This window comes from Stegastes partitus, unplaced genomic scaffold (genome assembly GCF_000690725.1).
Source record: "Stegastes partitus isolate 25-593 unplaced genomic scaffold, Stegastes_partitus-1.0.2 Scaffold596, whole genome shotgun sequence".
NCBI lineage: Eukaryota > Metazoa > Chordata > Actinopteri > Pomacentridae > Stegastes > Stegastes partitus.
Genome location: NW_007578327.1, coordinates 179,733 through 203,117, shown reverse-complemented (window position 1 = coordinate 203,117; position 23,385 = coordinate 179,733). Strand labels below are relative to the sequence as shown.

The 23,385-nt window shown below is 43.7% G+C and overlaps 1 protein-coding gene across 2 annotated transcripts in view; it reads right to left on the bottom strand.

Annotated features, from left to right (window-relative positions):
• The window catches only part of sh2b3 (SH2B adaptor protein 3), a 61,704-nt gene that overhangs the window by 34,066 nt on the left and 4,253 nt on the right, over positions 1-23,385 (bottom strand). Inside the window, exon 2 of one of the 2 annotated variants that reach the window (XM_008289159.1) lies at positions 8,568-9,779. In XM_008289159.1, coding sequence (XP_008287381.1) covers positions 8,568-9,752 — 1,185 coding nt within the window. In that variant the 5' untranslated portion in view covers positions 9,753-9,779. Of the gene's footprint in view, positions 1-8,567; positions 9,783-23,385 lie in introns of both variants that reach the window. The other variant, XM_008289158.1, reaches the window with a different exon arrangement.

Genomic DNA, 23,385 nt, shown 5'->3' with positions numbered 1-23,385 from the left:
GCCTGCAACATCTGACAGATTTCTACTCCTTTGAAGCCTTTAGTTATATTTACACCGAGTGCTTTCCTTAGAAATGTGTGGTTTGAACTCGGTGGGATCTCTCTATGACTCACTGTATTCCTGACAAGAGTCATTACTGCCGACTTTGACTAAACACTGGTTTTCTGCTCGGTCGTAATCCCTCAAGCCCACTTTCACGCAAGTGTGGTGTGTGGGGACTTTTAATTAAGAAACAAAATGCTAAATTATATAGAAAAAAAACGACAGAAAATGGGCTGAAACACCATGGACGCTGGCCAGGCTAAAATCCACCACCATCAAAAAGGTTTACCATCCATGAGGAGCTGTTATATTTTCCCTGACAGTAAGTTTACTACACAGTAAGTAGGCTAATGGCACATTTTGCTGAGAAAGCCTTTATTTTATTGTGGTTGGAGAATGAACACCAGAACACTAAACACGCTTCATTTTATTTTTAAAAAGTGGGGTGCTGTGTCATGATCCAGCTTTCTGATCACCAGGTTGTGCTCACTGATTCATGTTCTTGTCATATTATTTTGTCGCATTTACACTTCATTAAAAACGCTCCCTGTACTTTCCCATGACTGTTTTCAACACCTCACCTTCGCGGTATTGGCTCTACGGCTAACCCTCTGAGTTATGAGAGCACCAAGAAAAAAAAAACAGATTTTAGAAAGTGCAAAACAAGGGGATGTCATGTCATAGGTGATCCATGTGACTGTAATTAGCATATATAGCCGGGGTTCGCATCAGCAGTGACTTCCACTTAAATGACAGCTGCACCCAGCTTCCAGTTTATCAGGCAAACAGGCCAGAACTCATCAGTCCCGCCGTAAATCACAAGTTACTGAAGGTTGCAAAGCTTAGTTGTTGGTGTTTAACTTTACGGGAAACTTTGAGGCTGCAACGCGTAAAAGCAGCATAACTGTATAAACGAAACGGCCGTGAAATCGTACCGACTCTCGTCTCTGAAACAGTTTGAACAAAAACTAAAAGTTGTAAACTTTATGGCGAATGTTAAACTGTGTTGCTGGCTCAGGAGAAACTCAACCCAAAAAAAAAAAAAACACAGGCTGCTAACTTAGCTGATACACAAAACACAACCAGCTTTGGGGCTACAGACTGGAGACCAAATAGGAAAAGCTAAACCCAAAAAATGAGGCAGTTAAAATAAATAATAGGAACCTGAACTGTCACAATAATCATCCTTTTTGTCGTTTGGTGCATTATTATATTGATTATCTTTGAATTTTGGAGCATCTGTTGGACAAAACAAGCGATATGAAGATGCTTTCTTGGATTCAAGGAAATTCCGGAAAGCATTTTTTAAATATTTAAAGTTTTATATATATACAAAAGTTATATAGTTTTCTACAAGACGTTCAGATGTGGGGATATAAAACTAGAACGAGGTGGGACAAGTTCAGGCAGGTCAGCCGAGAGAAACCAAAAAGCAGAACTTTCTAGGCGCACAAAACTTCATCTGGTTTAATGAACCAAAAAAAAAAAAGACAAACATAAGCACATTTGTTTCATGCTTCATCTGTCTGGTTGAAACAAATGGATGTGTTTCGTGATATCTGCACCGTACATACATACACATGTGGTGAACACACACACTCAGTGAATACTCATGAATGCATGTGCACCCACGCACGTTACATGACTCAGTCAAGTCACTTCAAGGCATAATTTCAAGGTTTCGTGAAACTCAATCCCTGGAAAGAGGAAAAGATTTGACTTTGTGGGTGAGATAGTACGACTGTTGTGATGTAAAATGAAACTGTCTCGCAGGCAATCTCTGCTCTAAACACTGGCGTCAGCACAGGCAAATTGGCCATCTGAAGTTCTGAAGAATTACACACTCCGTTGCCACTCGCAGGATGTCGAGACCAAAACAAAGCAGCGAGCGGAAAGCAAAAGACGACGCCATCGTTTCTTCAGGGTAATACTTCCAGCATCGTGTTCTAAAACGTCTAAACCAAAAATCCCAAATTCAAAGACATTCCAGATACTAAGATTAATAAAAATAAAAATGGCGAGAAGTAATCAAGGAATTATCAAAACAGGTCATTAACAGATCGTTATTTTTCCCCCTGACTAATCAATCTGCTTATTGTTTCAGCCAAGGTTGGTTTAAATTTTGCCGTGAACGAGCCTCAGCGAGTCACTTCGTCCTTTAAACGCTGGTGAATTTTTTTTTACGACTGTTCAGTTGCAAACGGCCTCAGGGCTGCAATACAAAACTGAAATCTCAAATAACATAATAATGATAATATAATAAGCATGTAATTACCCAATATAGATACTGGAAGTATAACAAAGACTTTCTACGAGAGCAATAGTTCCAATAAAAACTCTGCAGAGTGCACATTATCCTCAAGAACTGGGACATCGTCTTTGGAAAGACACGCTGACGGTGGTGAGCTTTTGAAATGTCAGTTTTCGGCGCTCTGAGCTGTACAAATACAATTTGATTCACGTCGGTCGTGCTGGCGTCACACGGTGGAAATTTGCATGGCTAAATGTGACAAAACATAATAGATTTGACTTGAATAAACTGAGACTATATTGCCTATATGTGCACCCAGGGAGCATTTTAACAAGGAAATGAACTCTCTCATGTTTTGGAAGCAAGCAAAAAAAAAAAAAGAGAGACCTGCAGACACCTTCATCTTCCTCTGTCTGTCCTCGTCTTTACTGGCTTGTCAGCCCGACTGTCAGCCTGCCTTTCTACATGTCTCCTGCTGCTGTGCTTCCTGTGTATCTCTTGGTTTGGTTTCGTTCTGTTCCTCGTTCAGCTGACTGAGGCCCATGTGTTCGGGGCTTTAGTTGTGGTATGCAACGAGAGCCAAATTAACGCTGCATGTTGCCATATGAGAGGCTGAAGTACAATAAGTAACAGGGAACAGATGGACACCAGCGTCTGGTTGTTGGAAAACTATTTTCCACTGATGTTGCAGACTCCTCTCTCACTGTCAGTGCAAGAGGGGGGGAAAAAAAACGTGAATGAAAGAGGAATATAGATGCATAAATATGGAGCACATATAAAAATTCAATCTGACGTATACATATATATATAAAACTCCACTTTGGTTGGTTTAATGAGCCATTACTCCACATTTCTAAGAAAGCCTCTTACTGGCATTTCTGCTATTTTCTTTTCGCTGAAGACTCAAGATAAGGTATCACATGACCCTGACAGGATGGAGAAGCAAAGACAAAGCTTTTACCATATATGCCAACATACATTAAAATAATAAGTGTGAGAATGTACAGCGAGAGCACAAACACATAGAGACGGAGGAGGACGAAACTCTAAGAGCAACACGATACACGGTGTAGGCACATGTACACACAGGCATGAAATGAAACCATGTGGGAAAGATTAAGGCTAGAAGAGCTGGAACAAACACATGCAAAGGCACAAACACACACACACATGTACACACAGCTGAGATGAGATGAGATGAGATGAGAGGGGTATGATTAAGATGAAGTTTACAGGAGGTCTGAGGAAACATATCCGCCATCAGACGGTAGAAGTCTGTGGGAACTCACTCCGAAAGACAGAATACCACGATTTTCCTGGCAAGACGCTAACCTTGTCTGTAACCTTGACTACTGAGCGTCAGATGAAAGGAAAAGTTGGGCTCGCTGCTGAAGAAACAGCTCCTCTGGTTGAGCTGAAGTCAAAGCTGACGAAGGTAAAAGACAATTTCGGAGAAAAACGGCGCACCGAATTGCAATAAGCCGAGTCGCGTACTGCAATTTAATTCACTTCTTTGAGGAGCGTCGGCTGAATGATCTAAATGTGCTTCACGCCAGGACAGGAGCATTCTGGGTCACGGTGTCATTTTGTCCTCATCGAGCTGCTCGAGGCCGAGACAAGAGGGAGAATTTAAGGATAAGGACTCAGACGACACGGTGGACGCGATGGAGACTTCTGCTCTTTTCAGCTGACATGACGGGATTCACTTCTGCAATGACACGAGAGCTGCATCGCCTTGGATTTGTTATTTTGTCATTCTATCTGCAAAACAACACACAGACCTTAAAAGCTGCTCATTTAGCCGCCACTGAGGGTAGAATCTGTGGACAGCGTGTTATCACGTTCCCAGCAAAACAAAGACAACAACTACGATGAAGGAGGAATCAACGCTTCGTTTTTCATCCACCAAATCCAATGAAGCATTAACTGTCACAGATGTTTGGGTAGTACTGGTGATTGCACGGCGAAAATAAAAACACAAGTGTCTTAAAATTTGTGCACAACACTCTGTTTTTTAGCTCAAACCGCAGCTTCGATGTCCGTCTGCAGTTTTTACAACAAACAAATAAACCCGACAACACAAATCTGATCAGTGATTCGCTGACAGAATACAAGACAAAAGATTAAACGTACATGGGAGTAATGTGACAGTCGGATTTACTAGCCGTCGTTTCCCCTTCATGTATTTACACTTCTGTGCTGTGAGCTGCTTTTGGTGCGTCTTCGGGTCACTGCAACGCCTTCGGCTCCCGTTTTTATCTGAACTGAGCACGTTTAGGGTTTTTTTTTTTTAGGGCGACATAATAAAAACCTGCCTCGGATATTTATGTAGGATGCAATTGTCGGTGAATCAAATATTAGCATGTGCACATTTCATTTTGTGTAGATTATGTAGAATATTTTCTATGCTAACTAGACAGAGATGTGAAATTTTTTATTAAAAATTGCCTTCAGTGCACCGACATACTTAATCTCACAGATCAGTCACTGAAACTGTCCTTCCTGAATCTTATTTCATCTTTACGCCAACACCTATAGATAACCGTACCTATAGCAGCACACTAAAGCAACTGCTTGCATCATTTTTTTTAAAAATACAGTCTTATTTTAGGTCTGAACGTGGGCTAACAATGCAGAGCATGCAGAAGTGAAACTGCGCTCAGTTTTAACTAGAATTACAGGACAGACATTTGTTCGGACTTGCCTGGAGGAGGACTGCATCTTTTTTTTTTTACAGAGGAAAACATGTTTACTGTTGTCTTCTCCGTTTTGAAGTCAGCCTGATAAAAATAGCCAATGATAATGTAATGTGTTGCATAAAATCTGACAGGAGATTATCTCGTAGGTTTATTGCGTTTTCGGGCTAATACTAAGGAACTAGCAGCTGCGTCTTGACTGCTGCTTTCTCACGCGAATGCATTATCAGTTTCCATGCAGCTTGCTCTTTTGTGCTAAATGAGCTCACTGATATTACTTCTGCTTCTCACACATAAAGACACACACACAGACAGGCAGATATAAATAAAAACACACACATGAACATGGATTATTATTTTCTGGCCAGCCAAGCCAAGTGCAGCGTGCAGGCATGCATGATCGCACGCCGACACACACACACACACATAGAGCCCATAGATGTGTGAAACCGTTATTTACATCCACAAAAAGAGGAAAATGCAGCAACACAATGCATAAGAGAGCAGCAGCCCCAGCACATTACCGGTTGGTGTGTTTAAATAACCTCTATCAGGGCGTGAATGCATGCGCTTTTCTTGTGTATGTTAAAATGTGAGCATGCTAGTGCACTGCTCTCCTTCCTTTTAAGGCCATTTTCAGGGCCTTCGCTCTCCACCCTGCCAAGATTGCACGCACACACACACACAGACACACACACACACACACACACACACACACACACAAGAGAGGGAGAGCACTCAGAGCATCAATGCAGCTGGCTAACTAAAGCAGCATTGCAAACAGCCAAGCAAATCCTGCCAATGCCTTCCCATTCTGAACAAACATGCATACACACACACACATAGCACACACACACACACACACACACACAGCACGCGCACACACACACACACACACACATAGCACACACACAACTCTGGCTCTGTCATCAACCGAATTACCTCACGCGCATGGTTAGCGCTGCAGCTGGCTGAGGAGTTGAGGGCTGCTAAATATAAAGCACTACAAACACACATACACCCTACGAACGACACACACATGCATGCTACATCTCTTTCACAGATCTCTGTTTGTGCCTGAAAACGCATTTGCACACACCCTGATGAGACTGAGCTCCGCTTGCAGTGACCTTATAGATGGCGGCGGCTGGGACAGCAGTCAACCTGGCTGCTCTGATTACTAGTTTGGGGATCCTGGGGACTGGGTGTGCAAGCACATGCAGCCTCGCAGCTGGCCCCATCTGGAAATATTGCAGGGTTTAATGCCATGAAGCCTCATGTGGGGAACCGAGCATGCATTGGAGGAAAAAAAAAAAAAACATACATCCTGCTGCACTGTGATGAGCTGTCAGCAAGCAAACTCAGGGGAAGGCAACCTGATATGTCTTGTTCCAAACTTAAAACTGCAAGGTAGTCACACTAACACACTTTGACATGTGACAGTTAAGCCTTTTGTGATCATTAAGTGGTGGTATTAATTGCGAGGTAATGAGTAGAAAAGCTGCGACTGGATGAAGCAAAACCCCAAACAAACAGGAAATAGTGTAGGAGGCATATCTCCTCAGTAAAGAGTAAAAGAAGACATGACTGATGCAGATCCTTTAATGTAATTGAGCACAAAAGTGCCACAGTGGGAAGATGCTGAGCTACATTAAAGTAGAAAAATGACTGTGTTATGAAGAAATGTGCGACAGTAATCAGTGAGGCACAGACTAATCTGAATCTGTCTGTACGATTTTTAATGGTAACTCCATTTCCTCAACTAGGTGAAAGGGCAAGCTATCTCTCTGCTATCATAAAAGATTATCAGTGTTAAACTAATGATGGAGTTGTAGGAGTGCTGCTGCTGCTGCTGCTGCTGCTCTGCACGCAAGACAAGAGCAGACACGATGCTCCCGATTGGCTTTCATTTGACCAAGCTGTGACTAGACTGGTAATATCACCCTTTATAGTGTTTGCAGCTTGATTAACACGAAAGCCTTTTCATCATCAGAGCGCACACTCTGTGGCTGCACATGAAAAATAAATCAATCACCGGAGGCAAAGGTGCGATGAAAACCGCCCATAAAACGAGCCGTTTTCTGAGGCCACGCTAAATGTCATCACGGTTTTTTTGTCTTGTTTTGTCATGTGGCAAAGAGGGCTTCTTAGATGCTGTAAAACACCATTTATGAAAACAAAACAAACACAGGCAGAGACAAGAGATGATTTAAAAAAAAAAAAAAAAGGATAGGGGGGGAAAACCCCTGCGAATAAAACAGCTGGAAACAGGAAATGACTTTGTGCCTTGGTGTGTGCGTGCTTGTGTTTGTGTGTGTTAATTTAGAGTATGTGACACTGCTTGGCAACTTGTATTACCAACCCCTTTAAAGGCTTCTGTGGCTTTTCATCTTAGATATACAGAGTTATCTCCTACAGATATGACACACAAGATGAGGAACCTGCCAGCTGTTAAATGTTTCAGTGCTGCGCAGAGTTCTGAGAAAAAGCAAAAAAAGTTTGCAAGAAGTGCAGACACACGATCTTATGAAACCCAGTCCCACGAAAGCACCGAGAACAGCAACCGAAAATTCACTGAATACGAGTGCAGTGTTGCTGAACATCTGCTGGTTACCGCTAAAAAAAAAGGTGTAAAATAAACTAGATTTCTAGTTTTGGATTTGCTATAAATCAGACTTTAAATCAAACGTGACTTCACTGCCCTACAGTGGGACTCGTCTTGCACTTAACCCTGTTGAACTTTTTTTTTTTTGCACATCCGAACTCACCAACATCTTCACAATAACATTTTTAGAAATATGTATTTGCTCTCTACTTAAGCTTTACTTCTCCCCAGGGTTCAGGATGTGCTTAAAGATGAACTAAACATCAGATTCGTGGCCAGCAGCCCATAAAAAATACTCCTTCCGGCATCCTTAAGCAACTCACTTTTTTGATCCATACATGCACATAAATATAAAAAAGCAATCTGTGGTTCTCTAGGAGGGGTTACATCCTGATTTCCTGGCAAACAAACTCCAACGCGGATGAGATATAGTGCGCAAGATTGGTATGCACAGATTGCATGGTATCAATCTTCTCACCTCATTTTCAGAAAGCAAGTAAATCATCTCTGGAAATGTTTGACTGCTCCTTTAATTTGCGAAGTTAAGGCATATATTTCGCAGTCAGCAGCCCAACAGTCTAAACACTGTTACTGTGGCCTGTTGTTTTAGACACACCCTCCACTCACTCCTTTTTTTTTTTTCCATCTTTTGTATTCAACACAGACTGCAAGAAACCAGCGATGACGTACTGTTTGTACAGAAAAACACACTTGAGCTCTTGGTTTTTTTGCATGTAGACGAAGCGGTTTACGTTAATGATGCTGCTGTGAACATGCGACTCACGTGACAATATTTAAAAGTTTTGTCTCTTGATGCATGCAACATGTATAATGCAACTTCCTCCTTGTCACCAATGTTCTGAAGTTATAGCATTTCATTCAGAGTGGTAAGCGTAAGATTTTGTGTTGCAAACAAGTGTAGTAAATCGTGCATGTAACAAACATAAAATGTGATTAGAAGAAGTGTTTCTACCTTTGGAGGATCATAGAGCTCCAACTGGTACCTCTCCCCTCCTCCTCTTCTTCCTCCTCCTCCTCCTCCTCCACCGTGAGCGTCTCTGATCCTCCTGACCAGCAGGCGACAGCGTTGCCAGCGAGGCTGAGTGTCTGAGATAGTGTCATCCACCAGCAAGTACCTCAGTTGGCCCTCTTTACAGCAGCCGCTCACCTCTGACCTCCTCTGCCTCATGCTCCTGCTGCGTAACCAACGGAAACGATCCAGGAAGTGAGAGACTACTCCAGTCATGGGCCGTTGCGAAGCAGCTAGCGGCGTGGCCTCAGAGTTCAGACAAGAGGACGAGTGAGAGGAAGAGGACGAGGACGACACTTCCTCGTTGTTGGAGGAAATCCCGCCCACTCTGTCCCCATTATTTGGGGGGCTGTTGTTGTTGCTGCTGGTCGTGAGGCTGGGGTTGATAGGAGACAGGTCCTGGGATGAGCGAGGGCTGGGAAGGGGCTGTTTCTTTAAAAGCCGTCTTACGGTTTGCTGGATTTGTCTGACGGAGAAATGCGTGACGTCAGCGTGTCCGAGGTTGGAGGCCGAGGAGTCGGAGGAGTACCGTTCAGACACCTGACGACGATCCGAGCCAGAGACCTCCTCGTTGCTACGGCTACGAATCAGCAGGGACCCGCTGCCGAAACTGCGAGATCCTGAGAAGGAGTTTCCCGAAGAGCATCTCAACGGCTGCTCCTGCTCCCGGCTCACCACCACCGGCTCCACTTTTGGCGACACGGTCAAAGGAGCGGCTCCTCCACTTGGCCGACCAGCCTCCCGATAGTCCTGCACGCCGGACAGAGACGTGATCCGCAATCGACCGATCACGGTCTGTGATGGAAGTGGGGTCGCTGGAGATGTGGAGGAAGCGCTACCAGAAGCGATGGGGCATGTGCTCTGGCTGAGGGGAGTGCCATCTTTGTCGACCTCGCAGCAGAAGTGCTGTTGGAAGAGATCAGTGAACTGCTTGGAAAAGATCTCTGGCGGGAGCACGTCATGTTGTGGCCGCTCTCTGGCGAAGCTCCGATAATGTCCGGCCAGCTGCCGGGCTGCGGCGATGGCGTGCAGCTCACAGAACTCCCTCCAGCCTCGTGGGGGCGCTGCCACACCTGGGCCTCCTCCTGCTGTTGCGGTGTTGGCTGGATGGATAGTGTTACCATTCATTGCAGTAACCAAACTGGCTGAGAATCACTGCTGTGAGACAAAAGAGAGAAAGAACAGAGAGAGAGGAAAAGAGAATTATTGGAGAGGAGGTGGGGGTCAGTTCGGAGACAAGAGTAGAGGGACAGTTGAGAAAAAGAAAAACATGGAGGGACAAAAGAGAGATATGGAAATGTAATTAGATGAAGATAATGTGGAGTATTGTTCAAGAACTGGAGCGCTAAAGACGGAACTGGCAAAACAATCCGATCTTTTTTTTTTTTTAACTACTTAAAAGCTCGACGCAGTTCAAACACTGAGACAGGACAGTCAAAAGTCTGATTTTATCTGAGCGCAATCTTTAACAGCACAAATTGGATTACATGGTCATGCAAAAAAAAAAAAAATCTCTGGCAATCAACCATTCCTAGAACATCTCAACAGATAAGGACGGCCACAGTTCACTCAGAGGACAACCTGTTCGCAGTCAAGTTTGTGGCAAAAACTGTTGACTGAATCCCGGAAAACGCCGCAAGGTTATGCATTTAATGAAACCGGAGGAAATCCTATCCTGCAGTGGAGGCGAATCGAGCGACGATAGCGTCAGTGAAGGTGACTGGATGACGAAGACCGCGGAGCGTTCGAAATGAATGAAAACAGCAATAAGTCAATCAGGCAGACTGTGAATGAGGGACCCGACTGAGGAAGTATGGTTTGAATATTTCTCAATCGGCCACGCTGCAGGCACACGGCCATCTGTGTGTTTGTGTGTTTACATGTGACCCATTTCGATGTTACTTCTGCTTTTCTTTTCCCAAGGTGTCAGTCACGGCTCAAGGCAAGAAACTTCATATTAAAAAAAGTGAGACCATCTACACGCCTAGTCTGAGGGATAATTTCTATTTTGTGAAGCTGTAACAGGAGCTAAACTTCTGGACCTCCTGGACTCAAAACATGGACATCGTGTCTATCAGGATTTCTCTCCCTCGTTTTTTCTAGGTGTTTTTTTTGGTGAGATTTTTCCTTGTTTGAATTACGGTTGTGGTGTTTGGGTAGCCCTGGGCAGCTTGGCCTACTACAGCATGTCCCTGCTACTTGTTATTCTCTGCTCTCTGCGCTTCGTTCCACTTCCCTGCTTCTGTTGATGCACAGTGATGCAGCGTATGCTTATTAGTTTCATGTCTGAAGGCCTTCTTTCTTTGTATAAAAAAAAATAAATAAAAAATCTCTGGGTTTGCTTATAATAATATGGACATAATTATGAAAGTTCTGTTCTGTTTCACTCCGCCGCACATGCTCTGACCTGTCCACCGCGGTGAACAAACTGCTGCGGTTATAATTAGACGGAGATAAGTCGGCGGTTTAAGAAGTTAGCTCGACAGAAAAAAAGAGGAAGGATGCATTCCTAAGCATTCAATAAGAGCCCTACCCTCGTCTCTCTTTTCAAACACCCATTTGCTTATTCTCTAAAGTGTTTACACTCCGCTGACCCCGAGTGTGCTCAACCCCATGGTTACGGAAGATTAGCGTAAGTAAGACGACGCGTTCAAAGAACCGCAAGATGTTCTTAGCCGGCGCGAGCGTGGAGCTTCTGGGTTTGTGCAAATAGCAAATGACTGATACAATGAGTGTGTTTACATGGATGCGAGTGTCCCGGCTGTGACCGTGTTTTATCCCCACTTTGGACAAAACTAAATACGCTGGCTGGAGCTCTCCGAAGACACGATGGAGAAACTGTCTGTCAGTGATGAACTAGAACGCCTGACTCGCGGTTGTGCGGCTCTGCCAAACAGTAAAGTCGATTTACGCTGCGAAGACTTTAGAGTGTGTGAATTAATCGAGAAAAGCAACGATATGTGTGAGTGTTTACAAGCTTAGCCAGTACAGGTGACTCTGATGATGCTATGGATGCCTCACACACATTGTGAAGAAGGCAGTACACAAGATGCTTCTTAAGGAGGACACCCGGGATTATTCGGTATCCAACCAAATGTGAAAAATGGTCACAAATGGCCAAAAATATGCATTCGGAGAAATTTCTGATGTTGCACCGAAGCCGACCTTCGACCTTTTCTGATATAAAATGTCATCACACCATCATTTCATCCTGTTTGGGTATGAATTAGTGAAGTCACAGTGACCTCTGACAACCAAAATCACTCCATCCTTGCGTCCAAGTGAACATTTGTGCCAGATTTGGAAAAATAAAATTCCCTGAAGGAGCCTCAGAGATATTGCACACAGACGAGTGAGACGGATGGACAGACAACCAAAAAAAAAAAACATGCTGCCAAAACTTTCATCACCACAGAGGCATGAGAAGTTAAAGACACTGGCTCATTTAGACGGGAGAGTGTTGAAATGTTGACCTGTTCAAGCCCGTAGGACAGAAGATGCTTCACATCCAATGAATTGCAGTTTAATTATGTAAAAGTTAAGGTTTGTGGAAAAGTCTGAACAACAATGCAGCTCTGCAAATACCAGCTATTAACCAAGACACTAGGATTCATCATGTAGACACAGAAGCAGATTTCCTTATGTTCGCAATTTAAATGCCTCATTCCGAATGTGATCGCAAACACACTGATGACACACATTAGGAGTGTGTCATCAGTCGCAGAGTTGCTCTTCAAAACACTGTAATGAAGCAAAACAACGAACTTCTAATGTGTTTAAATTTAGTTTGACTGACTTTTAGGGGTTCATCCACTTATAATCCATACAATGATGGGATTCTGCAGTTTACTCCTCCAAGAAAAGCAAAGAAGAAACACTTGCTAGAAGGAAAACAGTGATGTCTAGAGAAGCAGCTAAAAAACAAGACATCAGCATGCATTATATAACAGCTACAGCTCCACACATGCTGCCCGTAATGAGCTGCTGAACAACAGGTGAACACACCCACAGCAAGACACGAAACTGCAGCAGCGCACTAACACGGGTTTATCACTCTCAAACTCCACAAATGTGCCTAGAGTACGTACCATCTTGCTCCCGTGCAGCAGAGAAGGGTCTATTCTAAATACAGGAAGCATTGAATGTATGTGTGCATATGGGTGTGTGTGGGTTGGTGCTGGGGGGGGGGCGTCACAGACTGTGGTCCAACAGATCACAGAAAACCACAAGAAACAAGAGGTGGAGGGGGGGGGTCGCTGTGGTCGGGCCAAACATGGAGCAACGTGTCTCGTTATCTCTCGGCTAACATCTCTCCTCCGCCGTGTCCAGAGCGGCGACGTTCGGAGGTGAGAGTTTGTGGATTCCTGACATCACCTCTCGGCGAGCCGTCTAACCGTCGGACATACCGGCGGACACATGCGTCAGCGAGGCAGAGAAAACTTGGCATCGTGAAAATATTGCGTCACTAAAGTTCCTGGATGTGTCCTGTCACAACAACTAATTCCCTTCCTGTAGTTTTCAGAGCATGCTCAGTGCGTGCCCCCCTCCAGCTGGCCCCCCCAGAAGCCTGTTTCTATCTGCCTGGCCAGCCCAGCGATGACTCAGCACTGCCTGACTACAGAACATGCACACACACACATACACACACATACACACATACATGCAGACACACACTTCCTCTCGCTGCGTCCCTCTGGGGGCTTGGCCGTCTCTGTTCCCAGGGTTTTCCCTTTCTTTCATCCTCTCCGTCCTCCGCTATGAGTATCTCCAGATGTGTTTGCATTCATGCTTCCTTTACTTTTTTTTTTTTGTACCTCGACTGAGAGCCACGTTCAAGTTGCGAGGGAAAACAAAAAAGGCCAATACAGTGCAGTGCCTCCTTTCTCTGTTCTCGTCCAGGACCTCTAACCTCATCTCGGTGCTCTGTTATTGTATTATTGTTTTGCTAGACAGCCTTCAGCAGGAGACGACGGTAAAAAAAAAAAAAGGGCCAATTCAAACAGTTGAGAGTGAAAGACATTCCTGCACAACAGAGTCAAAGGTCCCGCATTCCTGCCTTTCTTTCTTCCTCACCTTACTCATCCCTCCCTCCTCCTCCTCTTCCTCTACAATGCCTACATTCTTCTCTGTGACACACTCGCGCTGGTACACTGATTGCTTTCTTCATCGCTCTCATGTGCTCTACAGAAATCTGGCACGATTTTTTATTTTTTTTTTCTCCCTGCACCGTCGACACCACAAGCAGCCTGAGAAACTGCTGCACTGAGCAACTGTGGCCAAGTGGCGAATGTCGACATCAGCCGCAGTTCTTTTGGCGAGAACTTGTCTAAATTCTTCTTCTTGTAGCCGAAAATAGTCTAATGCTACCGACTGCGCGACTGTGGAAACTAATGATGCTGCAGCTCAACCGCTGTTGTTTAAAAGTGTAAACAGAGAGTGACATCGACCGCAGTCGTTTGCCTTTTAATGGACACACGTTAAACTTGTGCGAGAAAAAAAATAGTCTTCCAGGAAAGCAGCTGGTGACTGACTGACGTTTACAGAGAAACAGTGGAACCGTTTTACTTTCTGTACCTCTGATATGAAAGCTACGAAATGGAAAAACATTTAATCACATTATCAGAACGATTTGCTAATAAAAGGAAAATAATATCTGTTTACTCTGACTGTAAAATAAAATCAAGCTAAAGATGCCACTTTAGACTCACAATTTTGCATTAATAACATCAGAAGCTTAATCAGTAACGAAGCTAATTGCTCTCATTCACCACCACTGTGGGTGTTAAGGAGCAACTCAGCAGTTACTTTAAAATGAAGTTTACACTGTGATGAGTTTAAAAGTCAGCCCTCAGAATAAAAGCCATGAAATGGGTCGCACATGTCTTACCTTCCCTCATGACTTTGTTGCTCCAGAAGTGGAACTAAACTCATTTTTTTCACTGGGAACAGCCTAAAACGGACTTTGATCAAACAGGAAGGAAACAGGATGCGTGAAACACACACATGAATTGATCGAGTTAGCAGGACTAACCTCATGATTAGTGTCAGCTCACTGGGTTGATTTGCGACACGACACAATCTCGAATCAACCTCAAGACACGTCGGACGTGTGATGCTGCGGTGTGACTCGTTCCCACTAAATGCCCGGACGCCAAACTGGAAGAGGCAGCAGTATGCCTACAGTAAACAGTATCCTGGCTGTGGCCTACTGGGAGCGGGGCCAAAATGTAATTTCCTTGAAACCAGCATTGCTTTTGAAATGCACACACTGCCAATACAAACATTGTGCCATCACGAGTTGAAGTAAGGAAGGGAGATGACACAAATTTTCCTGCAATACCAAGAAATTAAAATCTACAAAGACTAAGGGTTATACAACACACAGATAATTATCAGTGCTGCTGGTGGGAGCCTGACTGCAGGGAGGTCCTATTTATATCTCAAGAGCCTGGTATCAGCTCTCACACAATACTGTGTGTTCCCCGTTGTCCCCAGTTGGAAACAGCTCATTTGATGCGCTGAGCACACACATGGGCACAGGAGTGGTCTCTGAGCTTTCAGGTCATGTATTCATAGCAGGCAGCAACCGCCGCAGCTGCATGCTAATGTCAGCGTGGCTTAAGCTGCAGTACGTCTAACGGCCACCAGGTGCTGGACGGATACCGAAAGTCAAGTCAAAGTCAAAGGCAACTTTACTGTCGATTCTGCCGTATGCACAGGACACAGACGGGATTGAAATTCTCTCAGACCCCCGGTGCAAAACATGCGAGGTACAGCAGAAAAACAAAGAAGACACTAAGAAACAATGGATGGTGAAATATTGTAGTAGAGTGGATATATTATGAAAGCAATAATAATACAAATATGATCCTTCACCAGGGAAATTCAACAGTTAACCCTCTGAACTGAACTGAAAGCAGTTTAGTGGCAGTTTTTTTGCTCCTATTTTTACACCCTGTGGGCTCATTTTTCATATGAAGTCCTGCACCTCTACGGAAACAGCTGCTAAAATTAGAGAGAATTTAAAAATGTCTTCTGTGCAGTATGACACAGCTATAATTCAACAAATCATAAAAAAAAGAAGAAAAACAGAGGTTGGATTTTTATGATGAATTTTTTTTTTCACAAAAACTAAATAAACATGGACTTAGCATGTAGAACAGGTGTTACTAACAGTGGGGGGAAATAAACTGTGGTTATATATATTTTACTACTTACATTTCCGTATTTGTCTCTTGTCTACGTAAACACAACCTGCAGTTCAGACTAAAAGCAGCAGCATTTCTGTCAAGTTGCCACCGATGGCTTCCTGGTTGCATGAAAGCAGCACAGAATTGTATATTTTTTTCAGAATCTGGTTCCTGCAAACAGTCTATTTCTGAGACATGAAGACTGAAGTGATTCTGATTAAATGTAATAAGTTGAACATGTGGTTCATTTTTAAGATGAAGTCTAAAACCAAACATGAGTAGTTAAAGGACTGCTGTTGGAAAGTCCAACCAATTGTCTGTGTTTGTACAGTTTCTAGCTTTAATAAATTATGTAATTTTGGCAATGTTTTCAGATAACATGCCTGTGCAACCTACCAGCAGGTTTTGGGGTTCAGAGGGTTAACATTTAAAAGGCTTTAGGGACTAATGCCATATTTGAAATGTCCAATGTCCAAAGTTTTTTGCTTTTTCCCCTTGTCTTGCATTATATTAAACTCAATCTCTTTAGGTTTGAGAATCTAATAAGCCAATGAACCAATAATGACAAAAAATGTAAAATACAGCCCTAATTCATTCCCACTGCAGATGTCATGAGATGATGAGTTAGATGGACTAAAAATTGAACATCAGCTCAGCTCCTGTCTTAACTTTGCTGTTCCTGACAGCAGAAGCTCTTTTCTTTTACTGTTAGTTGGACACAAAAGCCACATAAAGATAGGAACTTAAGCACATTTTCTAACATTTTAAAGACAAACCAGTTAATTGACAAACCAAGGAAGCATCTGCTGGATTAATCAGCACTAGATATAATCATTAGTCGCTGCCTAATTTCTCCTCTCGAGCTCCAACAACACACAAAAACCGGCATAGACGATACATCCAACCTTAAGTGTCCCTCGTAGGAAACTATGCATGACATCACAGACGCTACCTCCGTGTTTTTACAGTCATACATGCCGACACATCCTCATTGTTTGGCGATGAGCTGTTGCGCTCTAACACACACAAAGATGCAGATGTGCGAGCGGCTCGTCTGAGAATGTGTTACACCTCCGTGTGCCGCCGAGTCGTTCATTACTGCAAAAAAAACGCGATGTGCTCCTAATTCTCGTACTAATTAAGTCAAACGCAATTTACAGCAAGCCACATCCGTCTGACCTTTATATAGCCCTGGCCTTATTACCGAGATCAGCCGGATCCAATCTATTGCTTATGACTCAATTAATCTGCATGGCATCAAGGCTCGCTGAGACATCAAACACTGCAGCTTTTCCCGTAAAAGCTGGAGTGGAAAAAATAAATACATTACAAAAAAAAAAAACGCAGCCAACATGTGCATCACAGGGTCCGGGATGAAAAACAGATTTTGTTACCACCTTTGAATTTTCATTCTCTGAATCACTGAATGAATCACGGAGCGACGGGTGAATTTACAAAGAAGCGAGAGAGTACGGGATGGAGTGAGTGTGCAAGTTCGTTTTTAAAAAAAGGGGAGAGAGAGGAAGGAGGCGAGGCCGCGAGGAATCGAACAAGAAAAGGAAGAGGAGGAGGAACAGGAGTCACAAGGATAGAGAGAACGAGGGACGAGGGGATAATGAGAAGGCAGGCAGGCAGGAAGTGGGAATAACAGGCAGGAGAAATGCTAGAGGAGAGGAGACGGCGCCAGGTTTGCGGGTGAAGGTCCAGGTGGCAGAACAAGAGAGGAACAGAGACCAAAGGATCCCTGCTCTGCTCTGCTCTGCTCTGCCTGGGCAGCAATCACGGCAACAGGAAGCCCTGCCCTGCCCTGGCAAGCAGCGGCCGGTGCACACATGCACACACACAGCACACCGACATGCGGCCTTACGTCAGCCGCGGAAAGAGGACGAGAATATCAAGCACGAGAGCTGCTGAAATATTTAAGTGTGAGCTTGAAGAAGATGCATTTGTGTTGAAAGCTACAAGATCAAAAACACAAGTTGTCTCCTCTGGAAACTCTACTTGTTACACATGTTCACCAAAAAAACATGACACGAAAACACAGTCGACTCCTCCTGTCAAGTCTAGTAAAGGTGTCACGGTCACAGAACTAAATTCTTGCTAGATTAACTTATATTGACCTTGATAACATTTAAGACGATTTCCCAAGAGGAGTGTTGCAGTGTTTGAATGCTTCTACTTTACAAGCACTACACTGCAAAGCAAAACAACTTTAAAGGAGTATTTCCACAACATAATGTGCTTGTTAGCGTTCTCAGAAAGATGAACTGAAAACGTCCACATGGAGCAACAACAAGCAACCCGTTCGCTAACCAGACTTTGAGTAGCGCCGCAACAAATGACAACTTTTATTATCAAATAACTACTTTTTTATTTTAACGATTTAACGATGAGCTGATCTACGGCTTGGCCCAGGGATTCCCCGATAAGCACCAGAAAATAATAACGGTGCTGCCGATGCTGCGTGATGCTGGAGACAAGAACTAAAACATGTGGGATGATGGCAGCACATGCAGCTGCAGCGATGGAGGCGAGTAAAAAACACGCCAAGTCATGAATGGAGTCCACATTCGTCTCAGATTATCAGAGGCGCGCGCAGCCAAAGGCTAACAGCATCACAGAGCGCTTTAAAGATGGAAGAAAGACGAAAACTTCTCTGAGCAGGTCAAAGACAGATCTGTACAGAGAAATGAAGTTGAGCAGTTGTTGGGTGTATATTGACAACATCCATCCATCATCTATACACCGCTTAATCCTCACTAGGGTCGTGGGGGGCTGACTCAGGGTGAAGACAGGGGACACCTGGACAGGTCACCAGTCTATCACAGGGCTACACTTAGAGACAGACAACCAAGCACACTCACATTCACACCTACGGACAATTTAGAATCACCAATTAACCTCAACCTGTTTTTGGACTGTGTGGGAGGAAGAACCCGGAGAGAACCCACGCTGCACGGGGAGAACATGGAGACTCCACGCAGTAAGATCCCGGGTGTCCTCACTGGGACGCGAACCGGCGACCTTCTAGCTGTGAGGCAACACTGCTAACCACTGAACCACCTTGCAGCTCTCATATAGTGAAATGCAAAAGTTAGCATCTATTGTAGCAATGCAACATTCACAGAAGCTAACACAGATAACTCATCATATGAGCTGCTCATAACGTCAGCAGACCAACATCCTCTATTGTCTGTAAACATAAAACGTTGGGTTTATGTTAAATACATTAATTTAATTGATATTTTCTTTGGCTGTCGGGAATCGTGGAATTTAAACGGTATTGGTGGCGGCAACCAAATGTATGGTATCGTCACATCCCTAGATTGGGCTATAAAGTCAAAAACAGGGATCAACCAATGTGAGTTTTTTTTTCCCCTGCCAATACTTAATTCAGATTATCAAGGAGACCAACACCGATATTGAAACTGATTTATATTTGCAGTTAAAATGAAAACCTTGGTGTCAGCATTTAGAAACCACAAACACTTTATAGGAAGACCTTTGTTTCTATATGTAGCTGGAGATAAGAGCAGTGACAGAGGTGTACTTCCTAGTCGTACTTGAAATGACATTAGACTGGCAGACGATTAAAAATTAACTATGCAGATAATCAGAAACACGTCAGACCCAGCAACAGGTCAGACTAATAATCCGTTGATCGCTAGTCAGAAAATATCAGAATATTCTATTTAATTTTAACAGTTTCATCCACGTTTGAGCAACACGAGAAGACGACATCGTGATGAAACGGATTCGCCTCAACCTTATCTCTGCCGTACGTGAACGAAAGCAAAACGCAACATTGACAAATACGAGAACAAACCAACAAGCCGCAATTGTGCAAGTTCTGTTTTCAGAAGAAAGACGCCAGGAATTCCCACCGTTCGATGTTGTTATGACAGCCTGCTCCACCGCTAGATAACATGAACTGACACCATGTGACCTTTCTTCATCCTTTTCACTTCATGTTTTATACTCGAGTGCAAAAAAAAAATAAAAAGCTGCTATACATCAAGCAAAAGCGGCACGATCTGACGTTAGCTACATGCACCTAGAAGTGATTTTTTTTTTGTTTTTATTGCACGATTTATCAGTAAAAAGTAGAGGTCGACATGAAAAAGCACCTCCAGTTGCAGGGGTTGGGATCGGCTCGGTGTTCCTGTTTGTGTGAAGCGAGATGTGAAAGAGCTTTGATAATAAACAGAGCAGAAAGCGAGACGCGCACAGCTTACATAATTGAAGAACATATTGTAAAGGAGGAAGTACCGCTGAAACATGAGATAACTTTGGCCTTAACTTCCCGGAGCCCGAGGAAAAAAGCGTCAGCTGATTCAGGCTGAAACGAGAGAGGGGGCGGGAAGAGGCGGCAGCGCCACGGCAACAGCTGGAGTCTGTTACTGATATAGACCTCGAATACCTGCACAGGTATCACAAAGCGTGTTGTTGTAAATCCAGCCTTAAAGCTTGCCATTTTTGCTGGATGAGAGAAATCTTTTTGTGTAACACATTATGTAAAAACAAATCCTGACATTACACACAAAAACCTGAGGGGGGAGAAGAACCTTTAATCCTCCGTGTTTGGCATTTACTGCAGCTTTTACAAGGATGTAGCTGTAGGAAACTCTACAGACGGAAATGGTCCCTTTTTTTTGTGTTGGCTTTAAAAAAACACAATTTGCTTTTAAATTCTGCATCTTAAAAGTCTAACTATCATTCATTAAAGGAAAACAAGAGGCACTAATGGTGGTTCTCGTTACAGGCTGAAAAATGCTATTGGGTGCGTAAGAGGGTTTTTGTTTTGGCTGGAGTATTCTCTACCTCAGTCCTACATTCCCACAACAATAACACAATGCTGCTATTCTTAAGACACGCAGAAATAAAGCCCAGCCGCTCTCTGGCTATTTCCTGTGGTCTGGGAACGGAGGCAGGTTGGGAAAGCAGCAAAACTAAAAAAAAGGCTGTGATGATAAGAGGCACAGCGTTCAGCACACAAACCTGAGCTTTACCTGAAAAGAAAAAGCACATCTGATAATTATGTGTCCAGTAAGTCCCAATAACCTCGTAAAATTCTGACTAACAAGCATCCCTCCAGCTGTCCGGCATCCTACCAGTGACTAATACAAAACATCTTTGTGCAGTCTATCATTATCCTGCACAGACAGACCCTGGCATGTCAAGGAAATACTAAAATATAGGGCTCCCATAATGACAGGAAAAAAAATAAAAAATGAAAAGAGGAGTTAAGTTTTTGGCTCCGGCTGCACGGACGTGATGTGTGACGAGGGGGAGACTCGGGGAATGAGGTCAGCGCCGACTGTCAGGCATCACAAACACTACGGGCCTCAAAGCCGACCGACTGTGATGTATCATTCAATCACGGCTGGGAAACGTCGGGCCGAGCCAATTTATAATTTTCAATCTTCATCAAATGTCGCTGAATCCTAAAGGGACCGTGGTAAAGTAGGCACACTGGTGTTTCCTTAAATGAAATAATAAATGACAGCAGATACGAGGTGTTCATGACGAATAAAAAAAAAAACGAAGCTGCCTCTTGTCCTAAAGGCAGAGTTCAACCTCGCCGCCTCGGACTACAGACTGCAGCTTTATTGACAGCAATAAGGAAATTCAATGCATCAGATGCAAACTGTCACAAAAGGACACAACAAGACGGTTGCGTTGACAAAACAGAACACGTCATCCGAATTATTTAAAACAGAAATACAGGAAATCCTCAGCTTTGACAAGTCGGACCCAGAAAATCTACAATATCTTTGACTGAAATTTTAAATTAAGGGGTTCACTGATTATAAAAACTGCTGCTTATTTGTTTATTTATATAATCACAACAGCGTATAATCATTTTCAGTGACTTTTCCCCAAAGATTAACACATTAATTCTAAATAATTTCTGATTCGTGAAACAATCAGTGACTTTATCAGTAATTCTTTCTTAAGTTAATTTCTGGCCTTTTTGCCTTTATTTGAGAGTGCAGTTGAGGGAGAGACAGGAAAGCTGGGGAGAAGAATAATCTTTGAAGGACCTGCAGAAAAGGGCCATGAGCGGGATTCGAACTCACGACCTCCACGTTGGGGACTACAGCCCCTCTACATGGGATGCCAGCTCAACTAGATGAGCCCGACTTCATGAGTAATTCTCCTGTGCTTCTACAAATAACTGGAGGAGGTCAGGATTTGAGCAGCAGCACCATGGAGTGGACAAATCTTACTGTTAAAATGCAACTGAACACAGAAACGTTTCCCTGCACACACACACACACACTCCGAGTCCCTGCAACATAAACAGCGACTGGTGTGCATATTAGAGAACATTAAACACACTGGATAGTTTAACAGTTTAAGTCTGTTTCTCAGCTACAAAGCCATCAAAAGCTGACCTCAACTCCTTACTGGAAACCCTTAAACGCAGGATTAGTTTCTGAAAAGCTGACAACAACAATCCATCACTCACAACTCTGGTCGAGTCAAATCAATAAAGTTCAGCCAATTCAAGCATTCAGAACTCCCAACGCTGGAGCTGGAGAGAGAGAGAGAGAGAGCGCGCGACAGACAACTCTGTCTGAAATCCACAAGCACTTTATGAATGAGTCATCCCCGCTTGTGATGTGTTCCTGATTCATTGCGAATTGTGAAGAAGCATGGTAATATTTAAGATGTGTGATACTATCCTGTGTGTGTGTGTGCGTGTTGTTGTGACTGTGGTGTGACTGTGTGAAGCGTTGTTCGGGGGGTTTGGCCGAGAGATAATTGACTCCTTCAGTCACTGATCGGCCGTGAATCATCTGCAGGCATCTGACTTCCTGGAAAGCTAATTCAGGCGTTATAAACTTTTCCACATTGGGAATCATGAGGAGCCAACTGAGTTTCAAGTGTTCGCTCTTACAAAATACCTCTCTCTCCGGCCCGCAAACATTACCAAAGAATCCCGCTTTTCTGCCGAGATAGCAAATTCTGTGCTTTTGTTGGGACTGGAACTTGTGCGACGTGATGCAAATTGGGTATTTCGCGTGAGAATGTGATCCTACTTTCACTTCAGCTGAGACACGAGTCGCATTTCTGCTAAACACGCAGACGAACATTCTGCTCTGTGCAGGCCTGAAGGGCTCACGTTTGTCATCAAGTGATCTCAAAATTATTTAATCCAATTGTTGGGATGCTTTACTGTCACTGACAACAAAATAGCAACAAATCCTCCCATTAGAGAACCTTAAACCAGCGACTATTTGGCATTTCTGCTCGAAAAATGTAATCAAACAATTAGCAAAATAGTTGCAGATATAATTGCGTTAGCTCTGTACCGGCGCATTCGGGGAACTTCGAGGAAAAAAAGCAAACATTCAAGCAAACTCTTTAGCCCGTCGTACATCCTCCCCGTGTGCCCTCACGAAAAAAAAATCCATAAATGTCCCGCAAACGCAAGAGCCTGCAAGCGCACACATGTTTCAGGCGACATCCTCGTACTGCTGCAGCAGCTAAATCGGGCCTATAATCAACATTCTTCCAACAACAAGAACAGGGGCGCATTGGGGTAAACATGCCCAAATACACAC